Source organism: Ammospiza caudacuta, chromosome 1, assembly GCF_027887145.1.
Source record: "Ammospiza caudacuta isolate bAmmCau1 chromosome 1, bAmmCau1.pri, whole genome shotgun sequence".
Lineage (NCBI taxonomy): Eukaryota > Metazoa > Chordata > Aves > Passeriformes > Passerellidae > Ammospiza > Ammospiza caudacuta.
Window position 1 is genome coordinate 56982118 of NC_080593.1, and position 18457 is coordinate 57000574.

The following is an 18457-nucleotide window of genomic DNA, read 5'->3' on the forward strand; positions in this document are numbered from 1 at the left end:
TTGGATCTCTCAGAAAAAAATGAAAGAAGTGGGAGTTGGGAAAGAAAAAGGAGTCCTTTGTAATGAGCATATTCTTCTGGTAGAAATTAATAGAATTCAGGGATTTCTAAAGGCACAGCAGGACCACAGAGAAAACAGCTACATATACAAATATTTCATTTTGGATACTAATATGCTTTCACCTCCATGAAAATTGCTCAGTACTTTTCTCACTTTAAATAAAATTCCTATTCTTAATATGTGAAATCTCTGTGGAGTCATCCTTGCTTACACAGTTTTAGAGTGACTAGAGATATACAAAGATGATTTCCCAAATACTTTGAAAAACCACTACTTAAATTTAGGGCTCAGTTCAGTAAGGAATTATGCTGTGTAGGGTTTCTATGGAATTTAGTCAAAAAAAGTTCAGACTGTACTAAAAATTAATTAATTCCATGGTTTTGGTATTCAATGAAGCCTCCTTCCCTCGTGCAAATAGCTAACACTATGCCCTGAAAGGCAGGCATGTCAAAGAGGTGGAAAAGGATATTCTGGGCTCCAAAAAATATAGCACAGTAGATGTATTAAAAAAGGGAACTTTCTCAGAGTTTGTAAGATAATAAAGCTGTCTGCAGGCAGCTTTAACTTGTATTCTGGTCAATTATAGGGATTTATGCAGCTATGTATCACACATGCTAAAATAAGTACTTATAATATTCATCTGGGCTCCATATGGTACCCATGTACTACCCAGAGACAAAACATGCTCAAGGAAAAATCAGCAAGTTTCACAATACATATTTTGATCTTTTATAATGCCTTTCCATGCAAATATTTGAGGTGCAAATAATAAGTTAATTTTTTTTTTCCTGAGGCTTCTTAATATTAACACAGACCACCTTAGTCTTTTGAAAGAGCTTATAAAAACGAGAAAAAAAGCTGACTTCCATTTAATAAAATATTGAAGCTGAAGACAGCGAAGACACAAAGACATAAGGGATTTTTCTAATGCATTGGTTTAATTTCTGTCACCAAATCCAAAGTTCTCCACTTACTGCAGCTCTTAGCAGGAATCATTTCTAACCTATACCTGGAGGTAACTCGTCTTCCTCTGAACTGATACTGACCCATACATTTTCTATGTGCTGCCCACATTCTGCTGCTTGGGTGTGGACCACAAATTGCTTGAATTGCAGCCCTTAGCCCTGAGAAAAATCTTTGAATGACAAGTACTCTTGTCTATTGAATTGGACCTTTGTCTTCACAGCAATAGGAATGCCAAAAAAAGAAAAAAGGAAAAAGGCACCACTGATTCTTTAATTTTAAAAAAGTTATCTCTTTTAAACAGGCACATCAGATTGACAATGGCAAGTATCCAATACTAATGCAAGCAACTGTTCTTGTAAAAAATATTTAAAAGGCAACTTCTGAAAAGGCTGCAGCCTTAAATGACAGGTGAGACTTTATTTTTGGGGCTATTTTAAAACACAATTTCTCTTTTAAAGATATTTGTTGGGAGCAAAATAAAACTGATTTATACACATCTTTTTTCTTTCCCCTTATGGCTGTATGTTTTCTTTGTTACATAACTAAAGACTGTTAGTACTAATAAAGGAGCTGAATGCCCCTTCTTAAATATTCATGTGACAAATTGCACAATTAAATCAGATTTAGCTCCTTGAGATGGAGTTTGTTTGGGGTTTTGTCATAATATATGATTTAATGATCTTTATTAGCCAGTTTCTTCTATATTTATTTGTCTTCTATATCTATTTGTTTTTAATTGTAGGATAAAAAATAAAAAATTGAAATACTTGACCAAATACCCAAATCATAAAGCCTGTCACAGGCTGTTAAAACACCTTACATACTTGCAAAATGTAAGTATGTGATCTAAGTGATAGACAGATGCCTTGCAAAACATGTCTATCACTTTTGACAAGAAACTGATTTTTATTTTCAGAAGGCTCACCAGATAGTTATTAAAAAAAAAATAGAGGCAAAATAAGTCACTTCAATGAATCAATACCTTATTTTCTTATCTATGATTATATACCCAAATATTGGTGTAATCATACAACTTTCTTCTCTCTGTGAAATTATTTGATAAGAACTGGTTTACAACTCTGAAAAAAAAAAGCCCAGCATTTATTATTTTGCCTTAATTGTAAATCTTTGCAGGCATTAGATGTGCTTTAGTAATAAAAATACTGCAATAAATCTTCACCTCACAAAGCTTTCTGTAACCTTGTGTCAGGAAACCTGTATTAGCCTGGAGTAAGCATCACTTCACATACAATTTATTTCTTACCATGAGATTATAAAATTTCAGTTTTAATGATCATATGAACTAATTTCATCAGACAGGAATTGGAAAGATGTGGAGAACACTCATAGTGCTGTTCAGCTAATACATTTCAGGGTAAGGCTTTAGACATCTGAGTTATAGTGATGGGATGCAATCCTGGCAAGTTGCATGTCCAAATCCTTCCATGTCAGAGTTGCTAGACATTTGCCTTTGTTGGCAGGAACATGCATGGCTGTACTTCAGGCAGTGGGAGAGGAATGGGCTCCTCAGCACCACAGCCTCTCCTCCATCCACACAACGCCTAGCCCCAGCAGGTGAAACCCAATGTCCATAGTCTTCATGGAGTTCCCAATCTGACAAGGAATTACAGTGTTGATGGCTTCTTTTTTCTACAGTGACATTAAACATTTATAGTGACACATAAAAGAATATATATTTATATAAATATATAAAATATTTATATAAAATATACAAATAAATACATATACAAAATATGGCATTATTTTCCAGAGAGATTATACATTTCACAGGCCACCTTTCCTTCTCCAGATTTCATTGTCATACAGAATTTTTCACAAAGTACATAAAACAATCAGCCTCAACACAAAAAAAAGTTGCCAAAGCCTTCCTTATGTGAAAGCATCACATACCACAACAAAACCAAATCACTTCTCTTCCAATTAAAAAGACATAACACCATGACAGACAGTGAATTTAACTATTTAAACCCAATGGTTCTTTTTCTATGCTTAGATGCAGGCAAATGATTTCTACCATAGTCAAAGCAAATTTGTGGCGCATAAATGAAATGTGTGGGTCTCAACACCCAGGGTCCACAATCCCCCCATCTTGTTGACATTGTTTTCAACAGGAGTTCCTCATACAGAGTAAGTGCTTTGGTAGAATGTACCAAGACAACAGAGAATAGATACACCTTTTCAAAATAAATAAGCAAATACAAAGAGTAGTACTCTAATGGCAATTTTTTGTCCATGAATATTCTGTGAGCAGTAAATGAAGGAAATGTAAGCCCTGTTGCACAAACTGAAGCAACGCACAGACAAAAGAAAGCTTTACCAAGAGCTTCAGTGCGACTGTTATCCTTTCCAGTGGCATAAGTCAGTGATGGGTACATTAGAATTATCAATAAAATAATTTAAAAAAATATTATCTTGGCATTTGTAGTTATATCAAATAATAAAACTCAATCCCTTCTGGAAACACTTCCTTTGCTCCAAAAATTCATTTCTCTTACCTAGAACAGATCAGTGTGTATGCATAGAGACTTAAATGTATTTATAAATCATTCCATAACCTTACTCTCTCTGTGCATACAGATGTATACACTAGAATTACTGTGTAATATTTGGTATTCACATGTTACATTTAAATAAAGTTTATTAAAAAACAATTATATTAATACAGACTAACAGAATATTCATAATATATTTTACAGAAAAAATAGCCATGTCTTTATCTTAGAAATACATTTCTTTAAAAAGTTCTTTGAGATTTTTATAAAACTTTTTACCCGTGAAGATAAGTTTCCCATCAGACCTGTAAAGAAAGCTTTACCTTTAAATCCTTGTGGGTTTTTTGGCTTAGTTTTTCTTTTTAATACTTTTACAAGCTTAACATCTATAAATTCTTTAAAATAAAAAAAAGCAGTATCTTTTGGGATCAGATTGGTCACAGGCCATTCTTTAAAAAGTCAGTGGAGACTCCCTGATTCCATTCTGAAGTGCCTTTTTTTTTCTCTCTCTCTGGGTATCAATAGTGCAGGTTTACATGGGAATTCCGAGCTCCTATTCATAGGAAGCTCGATGTGTGTCGGTGACAGGGTGCAGCTGCAGCAGCATCCACAGAGGCTGCAACTCCCCATCTGCTGCAGGAAGCACAGCTTGTTACTCCACAGACAGTGCAGTCCCACAGTGTTTGCCCAGCCCCTCCAAGGTCTCTGTGAGGTCCAGTGGCCATGCACAGATGCTAGAAGAGCTGGCACCCAGTCCTCATTTGCTTTCCAAGTTATAGCAGTGGACATCTCCTTTTCCCTTCCCATCATACCCAGGAAGTGGCTGTCCATATTTATCCACACACCAGCAATAACCTCTTTTTCGGCCTTTGGATGGGCGACACTGAAACATAATAAAAGACCCAGTTAGCATGAATTTTGTTTTCGCCACTTGTATTAGACAGCAGGGATTCCTGTTCCTTTGATACCTGCACTTCAATATCCTGACCATATCTGACAGAATCAAACAGAGTATTTGTTACCACTACGAAGCATTTCAATAAAAACTTGCCTTCTCACTCCATCAGTCCCTCTGGATCTAATATAATAGAACTGAGAACACTGAAAACTACTAGAAAATAGACTTATGAATTGCTCCCTATCATATTTGGCAGCAGAGCTGGCCCCTTTGAATACAATACAATAGTATGGGCTAGTGACTGGGACCCATCTTTAGAAAAAAAATTAGCAGATATGTTCTACACTAAAGCACAGGTCTGTCAAAGACAACCATCGCAGCAAGAAACACACTTGCTATGCACTTGTTTACTGAAAGAAATTCAAAAGTGTAGCTGACATTTATTAACAGATACATAATCCTTCTACAGTGTAGTTACTACAAAACCTGCTAGGTGGACTAGAACTTTACATGTGTATTTTCCTATTAAAAAATTTGTGTATCTAGTAGCCTATAGCATGTTAGCTTTAAGTTAACTGCTAGAATTCACCAGCAATGCTGACCAACCTGAAACTACCACAGGCAATAACACTGAACCTCTTTAGAAGCAGTAATGCAGTAAATATGCATTATAAAGTCTACTACATAGCAAGTAATGCTCCTCCCAAGGAACCAAGAATGGCAAAAAACGAAGACTAAAGGAGACAACATGCTGCAGGTTGCATTCAGTATGCAGCCCTGGACACTGTTACATTACCATGAACCACTAAGACCTTGCAAGGGTTTTACCCATTTGTAAGATATATCAAGAATCTCACTAGGTCTGCAATGGTCAGCCTCACTGTTAAGACACAGCCTTCCTGGTAGCTCATGTTTTGAGATCTGGTGATTCAGAATTTGTTTCAAATGCAAATAAAGGTGGCTGTTTACTCAGGACGTACTCACAAAAGTGGCAGTGACACAAGCACATTCAATTTCCTGTGTTTTTGTCTGTTGTCAGTATGAAGGAGGATTGGCTGGACTGGTGCTACTTAGGTTCCTCAACACTGTCAAGTCTATTATTCAGGCAGAGCAATTGTTGCCTCTGAGATCACATTCAGAGAATTTGAAGTTTTCAGAAGTTCAGGCTAGTACAATCTGGTAAACATCACCATTATCCCTGTACTTCTTGTTCTCCAGAGGCTCATAGGCATGGCCCAATATCTCAGGAGGCTATGGCAGTGGCTCACATAAGTGCCTTTTCTATGTGCAGGTACACAAGAAAACATGAAGCAAGTGTTGGGCTTCACATGCTGCTTGTAGTGACTGATCCTTTCCATGTCTAGTTTAGTATCTCAGGTGACAGTGCTATCTTAGCCTGAACTGGAGAGTTCTGGAATACAGAACACTCTGGAACAGCCTGCACCAGCACACTGGCCTATGAGACAATTAATTTGTGGCAGCATGGAATAGGGTAGACAGCGTTCACTAAGACCTTGCAAAAGAGATGGAAGCAGGTCACACATTAGGCATAAATTTTTTCAAACAAGCCACTATCTTGTTTATTTTATTTTACTGTAAATTAAGTAATGTTATTCAGCATAACTGCAAATTAAACCACCCTTCTGATATATTATTGAGTAAGAAGCCCAATGCAGAAATAATGCAATGTCTTCTTTTCTACAAATCCGCATTAGCCCTATGAAAATGGACAGAAGCAGGATGACAAGGTCCAGCATAACATACATACCAGCTTAGTTTTAGAAGAGGGTAAAGAAGTTCAAACCTACTGAGAGAATAGCTACATTAATAATTCACTGAACTAAAATGGTTACCTGCACTTCAGTTTTTATCTGTTACTAAATCTTTAAACATAAGTCCTAAAACTTGTATTTGTTGTCTCAAAAACCTGACTAGAATTTACATGCATTCTCCAGGATTTCCATGGATGACTGTTCAACGTCCACTGATGACAAGGGAAATTTTTCTTCAATTTTGGTGGTGACTGGACTCTAGCTTAAGTATTATTAACGTTTAATGACTTAAATTCTTCATGCTTAACACAGAGAAATTAATAACATAATTTGCACAATTTAATTTGCACAAAAAGGAAACTGAGCCAGCACTTCTAGAGTTGTTTTCCCAACAAAGTAGGCACAGATGAAGCCCAAAGAGCATAGGGCTTCTGGCTGCCAGGCTCGTGCTCTGGCAATGAAACTACATTTCTGCTAATAATAGTAACATAGCCTCCCCTTTTAGAAGTATATGAAGCATATTACACAACTCTCACCGATTCCTAGGCTTGCATCACTCTCAAAACAAATGATCGATTAAAGGTCTCATGTTGTTGTTGGAGGCTTTGATTGCTTTTAACAGTTGCACAATCAATTTTCAGAAGTAATTACTACATTAAGTTAATTTGCAGAAACACCTTCCCGGCTACTATTTTTTTTACTTCCTCTAGATAATCCATTTGAAAAGCAAAACCCTTAGATCATTCTACAGCTGAAACAACACTCTATGAGAAAACAACTTATCTTTTGCAGGTGTTTTTTCCTACCTACTCAGCCATGCTGTCAATAGTAAAGTACTTGTGATTAAAAAGTGATGCTTTTATCCTGAAACAGCCAATACTCTCTACAGAAGTGGAAAACAGGATATATGGAAAACATATATATCTAAATATTTTCTCTTATGAATTTTGTATTTCACATACATTTATAGGCTCTGCCCAGCTATTCTGTATGACTTTATACATGTAAAAAGTTGGAAAACTGCCCAAGCAGTGGAGACTAATTACTTCTGATAGAAACAGCAGCTGCCAATTCCATGCCACCTGCTCCTCTCCCTTCCACAAAAAAATACTGCAGATGCATTTATGGGGCACAGCAAAGCATATGGTATCCCACTGAATTCCTGGTCAGTCCAGAGGGCTCCATGGAGCTACAACCATGGTCTTCAGGAACAGACTGCAGACAACACTGATGTGTACCTCAGGCCATTTTAGCTCCTGGCAAGTCCAGCTCTGTTTTCAGTGGAACAATGCCAGCTCACATTTAGGTGAGTATCTGGCTCCAGTATACAAACATGGGGCAATTCTAGTAATTGCCCCATATAATAATTCTAATTTCATCAAAACCTTTTTCCCATGCTTGGGGTAGGAATGTGCCTGTATCAACTAATTATGCATAAATATACCTATGCAGCACAATTGAATAGTACAACCTTACATGTGTGATTAAGACAAAGAATTATAAACTTTAACAGGTCTGATTTTAAAATTTATATATAAACAAAAGGTATGAAATATTTTTCATATCATACCCTGACGCATAAATTTATGTTCTTAGAAGTGTTTCACAGATGCAATTTATTCTTCATGGTTGTTCTTGAAAAGTAAATTTCTAGATATCCACAAATGTCATGAAAAATAAGTGCTTTCAACTTGGCTGGAAGACCAGATGACCAGGAAGGCAGAATATGAGAGTGCCTCCTGAATGAGTTTTAATGGTACTAGCATGATCATTATTTACCAGGTTCCTACAATCCCAAATCTACTACATTCTCATCCTAGACAGTGGTTTTGGCAACTGTTTCTAGAATTCAAAATGCCTAGCTTGCAGTCATTTTTAAATCAATTTTTAATGGATTTACTGTCTACTTTCTAACCTACTATTCTGAATTTTGACAATAGAATATAATTCAATTACAGAGTGAACATGGCTAATAATGGCATGAAAGGAATTACTAAAACAGCATAGAATTCTGTTAATGAGATTAGACATCTGCTCACAGTATCTAAAATATCAGACTTACATTTTGATGCTTCAAGAAAAACCCCACACACAACTGTCAAAATTCCTTGCAGATCAGTTAATTTGATCTGGACAGGACTCACACACTTCTCAAACTCATGGTTTTTTCCCTATGAGTTAATTCTATGAGGGCAACTAATATTTTTGGTTTGTATTCTGTTGGTGAGAGAAGCAGGCTGCCTCTGTAAGTCCCATCTCTGAGGGCTTGTTCCCAGGATTGATCAAGGTTCTTTTGCAGACTCAGCAACCCAAGTGAATATCATGTAGAGTGTTTACTCATGTGAGCTCCCTTTGTGAGCATCTCCTGCAAGACCCTGAGTGACCTCAAACTACCATTGAAACTACTGGACCTATGTAAATTGGCACAGTGCTTGACAAGGCTGGCTAGGCAGAAAAGTGTCCCTTCATTCTCTATGTATGCTGACCAGTTGGGATACTGCACATAATGCAGGAACCTTTCCTAAAGAAATTTTACCAGGCACCACAGACAATACACAGAGGACAAAAGTGTATATTTGCTTTGTAGCAACAGATTATTCTCATAAATCAACTTCTAGAAACTGATACTAGGTAAGACTTTTATCTGTCTATCCTTTTTTTTCTCTTTGTATTTCCTTCTTTTTGCCTTGGTAATAGAACTATGACTGTACTTTAAAGGACAGTCCTCCTTTCAAGTAAGCTACTTTAATACACACTCATTGCGAATCCAATTTACTACATGCAATGCCAGAGATTACTTGCAAACCACCACATTTTTGCACACAAAGCAAAAATCTTAGAGTCTGAAGAAAGATGAAAGGAAGATCTACTGAACAAAGTAAATACCAGTCTTCAGTCTTCTATAATACATAGAGAAGGAAAAGGGCACACTTGAGTGCCTTGAACACAGTCAAATTATTTGCTGTTCTAAAGCAGCTAAGAAAATACTTTTATGACACAAGCACAAAGCACAGTCCTTGTCTCACTCTGCATAGAAGCCCAATGCATTTTCTGAAAACAAGCAGCTTGAGATGAGAGCATTGCTCTCTGCTAGTTTACACACAGCACAACATGGCTGACGCAGGCTTCTCAAAGCTTCAGGCAACAAAAAGAATCTTCCCCTGCTTGGGAGTTGCCACCACCTGCTCAGGAAAACTGGGAAGCATAGAAAAGCTCAGCAGCATGTACCAAAGGTCAAAAAGCAATGTCAATGCTAGACTGATGGCAAAAAGGAAGGCTGGAAGCCTCATTCCTGTTATAAATGCCCCACCTGACACTGACAGCTTATTGCAGAACTCCACAGAATACTAGAAAGGGAAAGACTGTTTCAAAGAAAGCTGAAAGCCAAAAAAATTGAGAGATACAATTCCCAAAATAAGGTTGCCTAGTCAGAGGTTGATCTTTCACTTCCAGCCAATGAACTGCATTAGCTAGCAACAGAGAGTCAACCACTCCTTTGATTACCAGAAATAAAGAGGCTGATTTGTGTAAAACTGAAGGGAAAGACATGATGATCCACAAACAAAATCTGTCCTTGAGAAAAATCTTTGTCATAGTTTAGGCCAAACCAGCACAGTCTTAAAGATCCCTTTGAATTCAGGAAATTTTGGAACTATACAAAGAAATATATATTTGGAGGCAGGCCACTAACTAAACACTGAAATTAAATAGGATGTGCACACTAAACAAAGAACCCGACACATCTTGCATGTTCTGAACGAGTTTCAATGGCAGCACTGAATGGAGAATGCTGCTGTAGCTCAATCCAACACAACTAAAGCATAAATACCCACAGTTTTGGTTGGCATTTGTCAAGAAAGGCCACAAACCCAGAACCAGAAAAGGCTGAGAAGCCATCCTTGCTGCAGAGTAACTACTAGAAGTATCATTTTGACGATAGCATGACTTGGATTTGGGAAGTGATCTGTGTAGCACATAAAGGACAGTTACATACATTTCTCAAGTTGCTTTATGTAATATGATCCAGTGTGTGTCTTCTAGGAACCCTCAAGCAGCTATTTACAATTCAAAGCATTGATCTATTGCAGTCATATGGTGACTGCAACATTAGCTCTGTGGGTTATAGTAGAGGCAGTGCTTTTTTTAAACCAAAGGGCATTAGTATCTAGGACACCAGTCAACCCATATGTGATTAGGTATGCAGTTTCTCAAATGAATCTGTTGTCATGATCAACAAAAAATAAAAATATTATCCCCACCTGACAAGGTTCAGCACTATCAGATCAGGTCCTAAAACTGGAAATTAGCTAGTTCCTCTGCAAAATTATATATAATGCACCTTGCTGGCAAGATACTTCAACAAAGATGCAGAAAAGGTGAACGGCAATTATTAAAATGTTAAAAACTCTGTACTTACTTGCTTTTTCTTGTAGAATCCCTTCTTGTCACAATTTGGAATATGAAAGCCCCTGGGACTCAAGACATTCAGGATCTTTAGGTGGTTTAATGTGTCTTCCATTTCTCTACGACATGGACCCTGTTAACAAGCATGTTTTAGAAAACACAAATGAAACTTCACTCCCAAATTCCATCTTTCACTCAAGAGTTAATAAATCTTTAAAGGGCAAAAGAAAGCACAAATCCAAATAAATCCATTAAAACAAAGAGAGGGCTGAATACGAATAAAAGCAGATAATTCATTAAAAAAAAATTGACTTTCTGCTCTATTCAAGATAAACTGATTTCTAAAGATTAAAGGCCTTATGCTATGCTGAGGCACATAGTGGCAGTTAAAATCGCAGTCACAAATACCTTTAGGAAGGCTTAACCGGTATGTAAATCAGTCACATAGAACATAAGTTTGGAAAAGCTGGCCTTGTACCACGTGGAAAAAGAAGAAAGTAAGCCACTGAAAATACATTACAGGATAGGCCTTCCCCATTGACATTTAATTTTTTTTGTGATTCTGCTGGATTTGAAAGCTTAAATTAAATTGATTCAATTGAAAATAAGTGGTTTGGCATAATGTATATATAAAATACCTCAACTTGGACAACAATTCCCAATTTCAACTGAATCAAATAGATGCAATCATACAGAGGACCAGCTGCACATAGCAGTCTCATTAGATAAGTATATCACTTTTTTTTTCCTCTTTTTCTTCATCTGAAAAAGGCTGACAACAAGGTAGTGAGGATTAGCTCTTAGGACAATGAGCCAAAAAGAGCTTCCAGAAGCACTTCTAAGAGAATGTCTCAAACACCAACTAATTTTATCTCACGGCAGCCCTTCAGGGTAGGGAGAATAATGCATGACGAGCCCCACTTTGAAGTCAGAAAATCAAAAGCAGAGAGCTTCACATTTTGCCAGAGGCTAAGAAGGCAGTCAGTGTCAGCAGTGGGATCAGGATTCAAGAGTCACAGCCTACAAACTCTGTGCTTAGCCACACTCCTATATGGGCATAACACTGACTTGCACCACCAGCCCACTTCTCCAGCAGAGACATGAAAAAATTTCTTCGGTTTCATGGTTTAAAAATATTTAAAAGTTGCTACATTGACACAAAGACTCATTTGGTGCTGTTTTTAATTAGCGAAGTAATGACATTCATACTTTCAAGTGGTAGTATTAATAGTTTGTTCATGTAAAGTACCTTTTAATGTGTCTAAAAGCATACAATCTCCATAGTACTACTGGAGATTAAAATGGAGGTTTTTGGCCAGTAAAGACCTTCTTTGTTGCCTTCACTTTTTCTTTCTGAACCAGTCTCATAAGTTCTAAGCATGGGCTTTAAATGGCTTCTCTTACTGGTCAAACATACTGACTGCAAGTGACAGATATTCAAAGATTGATCCCAAATTAGGCCTACAAAAAGATCAACAGATTTTAAAAAATTTTATTTTGAAGTAAGCTTGCAAAGTCAGCCAGACCAGTATCAAAAGGCAACATGCAGACACAAGTAGAAGAGCATTTGCTGACAAAGGGACCTGTCCGTGATGGACTTATTTCAGGTTCTTAAAGACACCAGCAGCCTTGGTGAACTGGTATACCTTTGCTCATGGACCCAACTATCACTACTCATTCTAGTTAAGAATCTGTTTCCTCAAGCGACCAATCTTCATTCTTTTAGTGATGGGACTTTTACTTCACATTTTCGGGAGGAAGACACACTGGAAGGCAGCTACTGAAGCAATATAACTAGATGGCTGGACATGAGTGACAAACTAAAAATTAAGCTACTCTTAGAAGCCACACTCTGTTCAGGCAGAGGTTTTCACCTCATACAAGTTTCAAACCTTCCTTTGAAGATGAGAAGCCACATCTGCTTTTACCATGCATGTTTTGATAAAATGTGGAAGCATGTCCAGATGTGTTTTTCAAGCCATCTGACCTAAGGCACAGATTACCAGCTGGATGTCCAGGAAGAGAATTATTCTTGCCCTCAGATTAACCACACTCTGACTGCCCTGAAAATTCACTGGACACAGTCAGTAGGATGCAATGGCAGCTCATGTGACCACAAGACTTTGGATTTAGGCAGTAGCACCTACAGCAACTGCAAGTGGAGGTGATGCTCAGCATATCATATAGTGACTGACTAGTCAAGACCTTAATCCTGATCTCAGCCTAAGTTTATCTCCCTTGATTTGCACCAGGCAATGTATGAACACAGTGCCACTACACTCAATGTGAAACATCTTTTCTCCATTATTGCAATTCAATTACACAGTTTGCAACCAAGATTAATGATGGCACTTCAAGTCCACTCAAACAAATGTGTGACAATTAAAGGGAAGAACAGGAACTTTCGGCCTCTAAGAAACTTTAGTGGAAGTCATGCTCATATTGATGTAAACAGCATTACATTAGTCCTATGTGTTTCCTGAGCACAATCTTCTTGGTCTGATGATTGTGTATGTATTTGCAGAGTCAATAGATTTACCAGTTAAAATGCCAGAATGTCCTAAAAGGCTGCAACAATTACCACCCTTTAGCTATTTAGTGTAATTATTTATCTTTTTATATTCACAACATGCATGTGTATACACACACACACACATTCACAGGCTAGCAAATGCCCTCCTATTTACAAAAAATACTTACATATTCAGTCTCTTGTTTGGATTCAGAAGAGAAATTCAACGTATCCGTACTCTGTGAATCATATTCGACTTTATAGCGTTGTGTATCTTTGGCTTGCACTTTCCTGATGATATCTATTTTGATGTGTGGTGGATGTGACTTGGAATCTGGCACCCTGTGAGAGTTTGGAATGGCCTGATTTTCTATGCTGCTGGTACTCCTGTCTTCTTCTGAATCACTGAAATTTCCTTCAAAAAGAACAAATGCAGAAGAAACAATGTTACTTGGCTGCCAGCTGTGCCTGCAAGGGCATAGAAACATAGAATCACAGAATATCCTGAGTTGGAAAAGACCCACAAGGCTCCTCCAGTCCAACTCCTGACCCTGCAAAGGACAGCACCAAGAATCAAAACATGTGCCTGACAGTATTGTCCAAATGTTTCTTGAATGCTGTCAGTCTTGATGGTGAGACCACTTCCCTGCAGAGCCCATCCATCCTCTGACTGAAGAACCTTTTCTTAATATCTAACCTTTACCTCCTCTGACACAGCTTCATGCCATTCCCTCAGATCCTATCACTGGTCACAAGCAAGAAGATATTACTGCTTGCATTTCTGCCTCCTCGTGTAAGGAAGCTGTAGAGCACAATGAGGTCTCTCCTCAAACAAGCCACTAGATTAGGCTAGGTGTTCAATTTTCCTTTTTACAAAATAGCAATATACAAAAAAGATGAACTATGTAGCATTCCCCATGTGTCAGCACCTTTGTTGCCACGCGCCAAGTTTTGTAAATGAAGCATTCTCACGCTCAGCGCGGCCTCGCAAAGTGCCCAGCTGCACCACGGCCGCAGGCCCGGGAGCCACGGCGGCGCGGGCCCCTGACTGCCGCTGCAGTGCCGCCCGCCGGCGGCAGGGGGCAGGCCTGCGCCGCACGAGGGAAGCCCGCCGCAAGCCCAGCGGCGCGGATCCCTCCCCTCCGCTACTGCTGACTTCATCAACTCCAGATAAACGCGGCCGGCTTCGGGCAGTCACGGGCTGCAGCGTGGCTCTGCCTCTCCCAGGGCCGTATTTTTCTTTCTTTTTTTTTTTTAATTTTTTTTTTTAAGAAGTTAATACTACAACACTAGATCGCTGAGTTTCCTGGTTCTAATTAGACTGTTTTTCCTTACTTTATTCAATACACAGAACGGGGAAGAAAAAGAACAGCACACTTTCTTTTCTCTGCTATTAAAATAAAAAACAACATCTTGGTGTACAAAACACATTTTAAAGGTAATGGACAAAAATCATCGTTCATTCTGTAGGGGTTCCAAGGACAAACCCTGTTTTCATCTTGAGCTTCTAAGTATCTTCTCTTCAAACTACCATCCACAACAAGTCAGAAGAAGCACATTTTTCTAACATACTCCCTAAGTTCAGCATTCCTGTACCTTCTAAGGTAATCTGTTTATGCTGCATTCTAGTTGCTGTCTTAGCTGCTGACCACTTTTTTTTTTTTTTTAAGGAAATCCTATTGGGAATGCACAATGAGAACATCGAGTAAAATTATAAATTATACTAAAATTATACTTGATGACTCACTAAAAAAAAAAATCACAAAAACTGAGAAATTCAGTACTAAAAGTCCATGTTCACATAGATTGTTAATGCTAAATATTTCTACATAGGGAGTGCAGTGGCACTGCCAAAACACAGGAAAGGGAAAAGGAACATAAGAGGAAGAGGGTTCTGAGTTAACATTTTGGTACTGGTGGTTTTAGCACAAGCCACTGCTGGCAATGGACATAATTGGCCAGGAAAATCCAAATCACAGTGCAAATGGATTAAGGAAGTTTAAGTACTAAGTCCAAATTTCCTGGTTTTTGTGGGTTTAACTCAGACTCTCAGTGGTATTTGAACATATTTTTGGTGGTTTAGTGTCTTGTTCTGAAACAGCAGTATTTTTCCCCCACATTCTAAATGAAATTTTCAAGAAATGAGCCACTAAAATGTTATAAACCTGAATCTAGGTTTTCTGCAATCAGTCCAGTTCATTAGTTTTTCTCTTCTACCAAAAAATAAGTAGAAAATATTCTTAACATGCATTGAGTATCCATGACCATGTCTGGTCATTTCAGTTCAGAAAGGCCACTATAGCTCAATAGCACTTCTTACACTTCAGATTAAAACAGTCATATTGCCACATTCTAAACTGTAAAGCATATTTTATTAACTCAGTTTCACAAAACTTGGTGCCATGCTAGCTTTACATCCTCATAAGAGAAACAGAACTGCCATGAGAGTTACCCATTCTCTTTTAAGAGATTAAAAGAGTTGCAAATGCACACTACTATTCAACACTTGTGTCCACAACAACAACTGGAAAGTCAGTGGCCTACTACAGTTTCTGTTATAATGCTATTGTAATATACTCTACCCTATACAAACTTCTAGCAATTTCTGTGAACTCGGAAGGACTAGCAGATTAGTACGTGATGCAGGACCTAGCTGCATGTAAAGGAAATTACGTGATTCTTCTCAGAGGGGTGTATACCACAGAGTGTTGGCTTGAGAGCTGGGAGTGGAGTGGTCCTCATGAGGAAGTGGGCACTATGTGTCATATAGATTCTTTCTTGCACACCAGGTCTGCAAGCTTCACCCCCTGAATGTGAACTGTAAGGCTCCTACCATGCACTTTTTAAGGAATCAAAAGCTCCTACTAATTTCAAAATCAGAGTTCTTTCTCAGCCAAGAACACAGAAATAAGAATTCAGCTGAAAACAGAAAGATTTTCAGCTAAGTACAATTCTGTCTCCCCCTTTCTCTAACAGTCAATGTTGAAAGCACTACCCCTAGATTAAATGCCATCAAGTCCTAAGTACTGAGAAGATGATTCTTGTTTCCAGTGTCACTCCAAGGATGAACAGGAAGCCAAGCTCACATGATGAAGGAAGCTACTAGTTGTTCCAAGGAGATTAAAAATCTCAATTAATACCTCCAAACTCTCATTCAAATTGTCACAGCTTGGAAGCAGCACATAAATAATTATAATAAGGCATTATTCTATTCTGTTGTTCTAACAGGCAGTTAACTGGAGTATTGTTGCCACTTTCTCAGCTAAGGAATGGCTAGTCAAAGAGTCCCTACAACCTGGCAGAAAATCTTCCAGCTTTTTTAAAATGCCAACAGTGGAAAGCCTTTTGACACAGTTTTCTATTAAACAAATGTTAACATACTCGCTGTTGGTTAGCAAAGAATTTAATTAAATGCTTGCATAGAGGGACTGTGCTCTCTCGATTTGAATCCCAAATTTCCTTAAGTTTTAAAATATGTATGCTAACAGAAATTTTTTCAACCATCCCTTCCTTTTCAAACAAAACCCATTCTGTGAACATCTCGCTTACAAGACATAGAAGAGGTACAAGAAATCTTCGTTTGACCAAGGATTTATTTGCAGTACAGACAAAAAAAAACAACTGTGCACTGTGCACAAACGCTTTGTTCTGAATAACCACTTTTCCAGGCCAAAGGGATATTTAAATTTGTCTTCTGGATTTTTGTCTTCTGCTCTCTGTGCTTAGATTTCCCTGACTTACCCACGCTGCAGTGCAGCAGTTAGACGACACTCTATAGAGTTTTTTTGCTCACTCTGTTTCCAGGTACACCGGGGACAAACGGCAAAGATTCCACCCTCTCTCTCCATCCAGGCTCTGTAGCCTGCCAGACCCATGCACCGCAGAAGCCACATACAATCCCTCCCCCACTCTCTCTTTTTTTTTTAATTAAAAAAAAAAAAAGAAAGAAAGAAAAAGCAGCTCCGTCTCTTTTGTGAGGAGCGAGTTCTCAGCATCGGCGTTGAAGAAAACCAGTATGTACATAAATAAGTTATAAGAGGCAAATTGCCCTTTCCTTCGGCCAAAGCACGGTTCCTTCCAAACGATCCAAGCTCGGCTACGTGGCTGCCGGCAGAGCCCCCCGCCCCCGGGCCGGCAGCGAGCGAGGGCCGTTTCCGGAGACGGAGCTCTGCCGCGAGCTCGCCCACGCCTCCCCGCTCATGCTGCTCTCTTGTAACTTAAAACAAAAGAAAACGACACACACGCACACACAAAACAAAAACAAAACCAAACAAAAACGCACAAACAAAAAAAACCATCCCAGCAAGAAAGCAGGTAAGAGGGAGAGCGGTGCGCAGGAAAGCCACCCCTTCGCTTCCCCACCCCGGCCGCAGCCCCTTACCTGCAGCGTGCGGTCCCGGCAGCAGGAAGGCCCGCAGTTTGCTGCCCGCCGTAGCGTTGGTGCAGAGCCCGCGGCCCTCGAGCAGCGCCTGCAGCGGCCGCGCCTCTTCCCGCCGCGGCTGGCAGCTGAGACCCGCGCCGCAGCGTTCCGTGTAGATGCCGCAGGGTTGCCCCGGGCGCAGGGCGCAGGTGAGGCAGCAGCCGCAGCCCGGCTCCCGCACCCGTTCGGCGCAGTCGGGTTGCAGGGGCTTGCACTGCTGCAGCGCCCGCGCGTCGCAAGGCTCGCAGCGGACCACCGGCCCCGCCAGCGCCGCCGCCGCCCGCCGGACCAGCAGCGCCAGTGCCGCCGCCGCCACTGCCCACAGCACGCCGGGCCGCGGCACCATAGCAACCGGCGGAGGGGGCCGCCGGGAGCCGCCCCCGCGCGGGCCCAGGACGGGCAGAATCTCGCGCGGGCGATCACACGCCGCTGCGGGCCGAGGGAGCGGAGAGCCTGAACTGCCTCCGAGGCGAGCGGAGCCGCCGAGCGCTCGCAAGCCTGCCCGCGTGAGGAGGCAGGGAGCCGCGCTGCCGGCACTCGCACGCCGGCCCGCTCTGCAGTCGCTTGCCCGTAGTCACATCAAGGCAGCAAAAGCTCTCTAGCAACAAAAGCAACTTTTTCTTTCTCTTCTCCCCCCTCCTCCCTGCAGAGCGCTTGAATTACTCGGCTCGACAGTAACTTTTCTCTTTTTTTGCCACACACAGCACTCAGAAAAAAAAAAAGGAAAAAAAAAACCTTTGCAAAAGTTAAATTAAAAAAAAAAAAAAAAAAAAAAAAGCTGAGCCCAGACGGTCAGAAGAAAATTTAGAATTTAGTCCAAAAACATTTCGGAAAAGGAGATAGTACCGAGAAGGGAAAAATAGAGGTGGGGGAAAGAAAAACCGAGGTTCCCTTCGATGTATTCCCCGTGCT

The 18457-nt window shown here is 39.8% G+C and overlaps 1 protein-coding gene across 1 annotated transcript; it reads right to left on the reverse strand.

Moving 5' to 3' along the window:
• Positions 1 to 862: 862 nt before the first annotated feature.
• Positions 863 to 18241, reverse strand: IGFBP3 (insulin like growth factor binding protein 3). The gene is made up of 4 exons (XM_058805996.1): positions 17507 to 18241; positions 13314 to 13540; positions 10627 to 10746; positions 863 to 4422 (listed from the first exon to the last, which is right to left on the reverse strand). Exons 1-4 carry the CDS (start codon positions 17889 to 17891, stop codon positions 4297 to 4299), a joined length of 858 nt encoding a protein of 285 aa, XP_058661979.1. The 5' UTR covers positions 17892 to 18241; the 3' UTR covers positions 863 to 4296.
• Positions 18242 to 18457: the final 216 nt, after the last annotated feature.

What these genes read in the sequence shown, in the direction of transcription:
- IGFBP3 (XM_058805996.1), bottom strand. Translation starts at nt 17,891, where the DNA reads ATGGTGCCGCGGCCCGGCGTGCTGTGGGCAGTGGCGGCGGCGGCACTG. An exon ending in CCAAACAAGAGACTGAATAT is followed by an intron (nt 10,747 to 13,313) that starts GTAAGTATTTTT and finishes GCTTGTTAACAG; the next exon opens with GGTCCATGTCGTAGAGAAAT. An exon ending in GATTCTACAAGAAAAAGCAA is followed by an intron (nt 4,423 to 10,626) that starts GTAAGTACAGAG and finishes ATTATGTTTCAG; the next exon opens with TGTCGCCCATCCAAAGGCCG.